This window comes from Primulina huaijiensis, chromosome 13, assembly GCF_012295235.1.
Source record: "Primulina huaijiensis isolate GDHJ02 chromosome 13, ASM1229523v2, whole genome shotgun sequence".
Classification (NCBI taxonomy): domain Eukaryota; kingdom Viridiplantae; phylum Streptophyta; class Magnoliopsida; order Lamiales; family Gesneriaceae; genus Primulina; species Primulina huaijiensis.
This window is the reverse complement of record NC_133318.1, coordinates 12,363,716-12,370,059: the sequence shown is the minus strand read 5'-3', so window position 1 is coordinate 12,370,059 and position 6,344 is coordinate 12,363,716. Positions and strand designations below refer to the sequence as shown.

Here is a 6,344-nt window from a genome sequence, read left to right as displayed (position 1 = left end):
CTGTTTTGGAGCTTGGAAAAATATGGATGCCTTTTATAGTTTCGTACTGATAACGTGTTATGAAAAAATAAAAATTCACGGTAAAAAGTAAAAATCTCAAACTCTCAAAATTATCACACTACACACTTTTTAATATTTTTATCTCAACTCAATTGTGATTTTCTTCACAAATGAGAGATCTATTTATAGAAAATCTTTACAAATAATCCAAAAGTAAATTCATCATTATCTACATCATCACACACTAATTTTCAATATTTACAACTCTTATTTTCAACATTCAAATATTCAACATTCAAATATTCAATACACATATTTAAATATTAATTTTCAACAATATTGAATTTTTGGAAAGAAAAAAATAGATAAAATAATAAAAAGTCCGGTAAATAATTAAACTTGTAAAATAGAGTCTTCTTCTTCTTCTTCCCTGTTTCTCCGGATCCAACGAAGATGATCCGCCATTGATACAAAAGCAAGCTCAGATCGGAAGCTGTACATACATCGTTTTCCTGCATCTATATGTCTCCTTCACCTAATTACGAGTTCCAGGAATGGTGGAACAAGCAACGTACCGACAACGAACAATCCGACCACCATTTATTGCAAAACTCCGCTTTCCTAACTGTAGACATTCAGAGCCCCACGTCAGCCGCCGCCAAGGACCGTTCCCGCAGCGCGCGGCAGCTGTCTTGGATTTATCTTCTCAAGTTCCATCAAATCACTCACACCGTTGGTTTCCTTACTAATGGATTCATATCCATCATTTGCACTGCGAATCGTCGAATCACTACGGCCTCCGCCGTCCCCAGATTCGAGTCTCGCTTTTACAAGATCATCAAATTCTTCTTGTTTATCAGTGTGTGCCTCCTTATCTTCGAGCTCGTTGCATACTTTAAGGGTTGGCATTTCAGTCCTCCTACGTTGGAGTCTGAGGTCGAAGATTTACTGGAGTATGTTTATGCCAAATGGTTGGTAACTAGGGCGAACTATTTGGCGCCACCTTTGCAGAATCTGGTGAATGTGTGCATTGTGTTGTTCTTGGTACAGTCCGTGGATCGATTGGTTTTGGTGCTGGGATGTTTTTATATCAAGCTCAGAGGGCTGATGCCGGTGGCGGAGATGGATAATGAGCAGGATGATGAAACTGGGAGCGGGAATGTGGACAATTTCCCGATGGTGCTACTGCAAATTCCTATTTGCAATGAGAGGGAGGTAAGATGATGAAGGCTTTCAAATCTTTCGAATTAAAAGTTCAACACTTCTTCCACACATGTATTGTATTTGTCCCGCCACTTACTGACTATGTTTTGTAATGCACTCTGAAGTTTATCAATGACGGTGATAAACATGATGTTTGTAATCCATTAAAAGAAAGCTCGTGAATTGCTCCATTACATGACAAAAGCACAAACTCAGAATAAGAAAGAAAGAAAGAATGGTGTTCACATTTATGTCATTTATGTGGAATTATAATTATAATTAGGCATTAGTTTCAATTCTTTAGTTTCACTGAGACCTTGTTACAAGCATGTGTGGAAGAACTGTTGAATATACACAAACTTTGTTTGTTTTGATTGTATGAAACATAATCACTTCTCTTTATGACAACCGGAGAAAACTGATAACATGATTGCATTATCACGATATGCAGATATTAAATGCGGTTTCTATTTAAATTGCTCTATTCATATGATGATTAATTGATTAAATGGCCTAGCTAGGTAACCAGGATACGGCTGTCTGCTTGAAAAGACTTAAAATTTGCATGGTATCTGGTAAAAATTTCTGTAACTTAAAGTTTAGATATAGCAGTCAGTTCTACAAGGACCTCCTTTTGTGCTCGAATAAGTTGTTTTACACATTCCTCTCATTCAATTTTTAATCATTGCTGAAAAACAAATATTACTTGGAAGGGTGCAAAATTGGTGCTTGACAAAATGCTACAAAAAGAACGCTTCTTTGTTTTTAGGTGAAAATGATTAACAAAAAGCTCAGGCAATCAAGCTGATAATTCTGTTTTTGCAATCCCTTTATCATGTTGGGTCCATTTGCATCTTTGTACTATAAATCACACTCTCGTATATCCTTTGTTGTTATTTACATGCAAAGCATAAGTGGCTCACAAATAAGTTTGATCATTGTCTTTGATAGTAGTCTTCATGCTTGAAATGGTCATACCTCCAGCTTCAGTGAATGTTTGTGACTTGGTTCCGTGACACTAACAGAATAATCTCATTAGAGAAATGGATTTGACCTCTATTCCATCGGACTATTCTGTTTACTTCTTTTTCCTTAGGATTGAAATCCAGGAGCCTGATAAGCTGATGCTATTACAGTGGTTTGAGTTATTTTGACATAGAATCACTTTGTTTTCATAAATTTATTATTCAACAACTTTTTGTTCAAATTATTTTAATGTTCTATGTATTTTAGTTCAAAGTCCACAATAGGCTCATTTAAATGAAAACTTGTTGAGAAATATTGAAAAGTTGTAAAGAGTTGGAATAATCTAATGATGCAAGTTAAGTATGAAGTACCTAATATTTTCAGGTTATTAATGACCTTTGAGTTCCATCTGAAAATTAGACATACTGGTGCTTCTAATTTTGAACGGTTATGTTTATGGGAATTATTTCAATTTCTTTTCTTGGATAAAAGTGTTTCCAGTGACTTTTAGTGCAGAGGAAAAGGAAATTTGAAAATTAGACTTTGGATTCTGTATTTCTGCATTATGAAAATGTGGATATGATTTAGATAATTGGTAGCTCTGAGGTTTGTTGTTCTTTGACGCTGCTTCAGGTATACCAGCAATCTATTGCAGCTGTATGCATCCAGGATTGGCCCAAGGAGAAGATGCTCGTACAAATATTGGATGATTCAGATGATACAGATGTTCAATCGCTTATTAAGGCAGAAGTGCAGAAATGGCAACAGAGGGGTGTGCACATCATATACAAACATCGTCTTATTCGCACTGGATATAAAGCTGGGAACCTTAAATCTGCAATGAATTGTGATTATGTAAAAGAATATGAGTTTGTAGCTATCTTTGATGCGGATTTCCAGCCAGCACCAGATTTTTTGAAAAGAACTATTCCTTACTTCAAGGTAATCAGATTACCATATATATGTGAAGTGGACTTAGAAATGTAGAAAGTAAAAAAAAATTGTTTGAGGATAAGGATTGTGTGTCTTGATTGAATTTAATTTGTGAGGCTACTAAGTATTTTTTCCATTCAGACTTTGAAATAATTAATATCTTATTGTTGTAAATATGATTAGAAACTGGAAAATGCCTATAGTTATGAATAATTCCAATTAAAATATCAAATGCTACAAAAATATGAACCACAATGGACAAGGTGACTAAAAAATTGCTAGCGCCAATAGTCATTGCTCTATAAGGTAGGCCTGAAAAATAATACAGTACAATCATCCTGGGACCTCTTTTACTTAAATTCTGCTTCTGAAAAAATTGCTACAATCATCTTGCAATTTCTTATCACCACCTTTTCTCCCAGATTAAGAGATAGTAAGAACTTGGGTTTCCACCGAGTATCTATCTCTGGCCCTTCTTACCGAAAATACGTGTTTACATCTGCAACGCTGAAGAATATTTCCGTCTGCATGAATCTGAAATATTAATTACTCAAATTCGTTATTAAGGTGTAGAATATTTGTCAAAGACTACTAACTGAATCCTTCATTTTGAAGGGAAAAGATAACCTTGCATTGGTGCAAACTAGGTGGGCTTTTGTCAACAAGGACGAGAATCTGCTTACAAGATTGCAAAACATAAATCTGGCATTCCACTTTGAGGTTGAGCAACAGGTCAATGGGTGGTTCATCAACTTTTTTGGTTTCAATGGAACTGCTGGTGTATGGAGAATCAAAGCCCTAGAAGACTGCGGTGGTTGGTTGGAGCGTACCACTGTTGAAGACATGGATATTGCTGTTCGCGCTCACCTTTGTGGTTGGAAATTTGTTTACTTGAATGATGTTAAGGTTTGTGCACTTGAAGATTTTTATTGTCGTCAATGCATTTTAAGTTTGTGATTAACAATTCTCATGCCTGCAGTGCTTATGTGAACTTCCCGAGTCTTATGAAGCTTACATAAAGCAGCAACACCGCTGGCATTCAGGACCCATGCAGTTATTTCGTCTTTGTTTTGTTGACATTCTGCGTTCCAAGGTTGGTACAACTGATGTATATGTTTTACTGTCTGGTTGCTGAGTGCATGGATAAAGTGATAATAAAGTTAATCAGGAAGCTACCATATGTTGCATTTATGATGAATTTAAATGTGAGGATATAATTGATGTTTCTTTTATATATAGATACATATTGAGAAGTTAATATAAGAAAACACAAAATTTATATGTCGTGGCTAGAGTGAAAACTCTTTTCTGGGACAAATATAATATTTCTTATAACTAAACCACAATAAAATTATACCAAAGATCTGACATAATAACATCATATCGTATTTTATGATGCATTCTTTGATTTTAAATAAAAAAATATAATAAATATGGGGCTTGATATTCAAATCATGAAATTGTTGTTGGAAACTATTTGGCCAATTGCCGTCGATTGGAAGAAATGAAATCAGACTTGGAGAATGCCACTTGTAAATTTGGATGCAGTTTTTTCTTTTGAACTTGGCTCTTTATGCAAAGGATTGATAATTGACTTGTAGCTGTACTTTACATAGCAAAAGAATGGGGCCATGTTTTGGTTTTATTTTCCGAGTTATGTAGAAATACAATTTTTCGGTATTATGATTTATGTTGATTTTGTTTCCTGGTTGAGATATTTTGATTTTAAATATCATTTAATATGAAGTAAATAATTATCACCTACATATTGCTTTAAAAAAATTTCAATGCTTTAATACATCCGTGGTTTTCAAGCTGTCAATACATTAATTCACACTGTTGGATATTTCAGGTGAGTTTCGTCAAGAAAGCAAACCTAATATTTCTTTTCTTCCTTCTGCGGAAGCTTATACTACCATTTTACTCATTCACACTCTTCTGCATAATTCTCCCATTGACTATGTTCCTACCCGAAGCGCAGCTGCCTTTTTGGGTTGTCTGTTACATCCCTGGACTAGTCTCCATATTGAACATCCTTCCATCCCCACGATCATTTCCATTTATCGTGCCCTATCTTCTTTTTGAAAACACAATGTCTGTTACCAAATTTAATGCAATGATATCTGGGCTCTTCCAGTTGGGAAGTTCTTATGAGTGGATTGTTACCAAGAAACTCGGTAGATCATCAGAAGCTGATTTAGTTGCCATTGTTGAAAACGAATCCACACCTATGGTGGACAGTGGGATCCCAAGGTCATCCTCCGAATCAGGTCTGCCCGAGCTTAACAGACTAGAGATGACCAAGAAATCTGTAAAAAAACGAAGAAATCGTTTGTACAAAAAGGAGCTGGCTCTTTCGTTTATTTTGTTGACTGCCTCTGTTAGAAGCTTGCTATCTGCTCAAGGAATTCACTTCTATTTCCTCTTGTTTCAAGGAATCACTTTCCTTATCGTAGGTCTCGATTTGATTGGAGAACAGGTGAGTTAATTCAAATTTTTTATTTGTCGCGATGGAGAAAATTCTTTGCATGGACTGCTGCCCCTGGAAAACCCAGCACCCTCGGGTACAATTTTTTACCTGATCTTTCGTATGACTTTGTGAAGGACGGGTTCCCATTTTTCCCACGTATCGTAGAGTTATCGCAAGATTGCTATATCATTTCATTGCAATATGCCTAATACCGGTTTTACTGTCGAAATGTTCATGAAGATAGTATACATAGTGGCCACGATGATTGTACATACTATCTTATATTCGTTAGTATGATGTAATCTATTGTCCACGCCATGTTTGTAAAATTTTGGAGAATTTTTTTCGTCAGAAGTCACAAAATTTCCATTCATTTTTCTTTGTTATCGACAGTTGATGTATAATTAGAATAGTAATATTTTTTTTAATGAAAAGAAAGGAGCAGTACCTAAAAACTTCTTGAAGGCTGAAAAGTTTTGGTGATTATCTGTTCGTAGCTCAATAAATTCTAATGTTTACAATTATATTAACAATCTTGTGATTTTATTGGGATTCCAATTTCCTGGGACACTGTTTTCCCTTCCCTGTTACTGTTGTTACAGACGTTCATATACACGGCTTAACTTATACGCATATTGATAAACTTAAATTTTATAGAGATTTTAAGGATTTAATTTTATAGTATTTGTGTTTATTTGTAATTGTTATCTTTAATTATGTGCTTATGTGAATTAATATTAATAGATTTGAATAAAAGAAGAAAAAACTTAGT

General features: G+C 34.9%; 1 protein-coding gene across 1 annotated transcript; it reads left to right on the top strand.

Annotated features, from left to right (window-relative positions):
- The first annotated feature begins 386 nt into the window (after positions 1–386).
- Positions 387–6,029, top strand: LOC140991718 (probable xyloglucan glycosyltransferase 6). Its single transcript, XM_073461836.1, has 5 exons — positions 387–1,215; positions 2,803–3,111; positions 3,718–4,008; positions 4,082–4,195; positions 4,955–6,029. Exons 1-5 carry the CDS (start codon positions 523–525, stop codon positions 5,588–5,590), a joined length of 2,043 nt encoding a protein of 680 aa, XP_073317937.1. The 5' UTR covers positions 387–522; the 3' UTR covers positions 5,591–6,029.
- The last annotated feature ends 315 nt before the right edge of the window (positions 6,030–6,344 follow it).

What these genes read in the sequence shown, in the direction of transcription:
- LOC140991718 (XM_073461836.1), top strand. Translation starts at nt 523, where the DNA reads ATGTCTCCTTCACCTAATTACGAGTTCCAGGAATGGTGGAACAAGCAA. An exon ending in CTATTTGCAATGAGAGGGAG is followed by an intron (nt 1,216 to 2,802) that starts GTAAGATGATGA and finishes ACGCTGCTTCAG; the next exon opens with GTATACCAGCAATCTATTGC. An exon ending in TTTACTTGAATGATGTTAAG is followed by an intron (nt 4,009 to 4,081) that starts GTTTGTGCACTT and finishes TCATGCCTGCAG; the next exon opens with TGCTTATGTGAACTTCCCGA.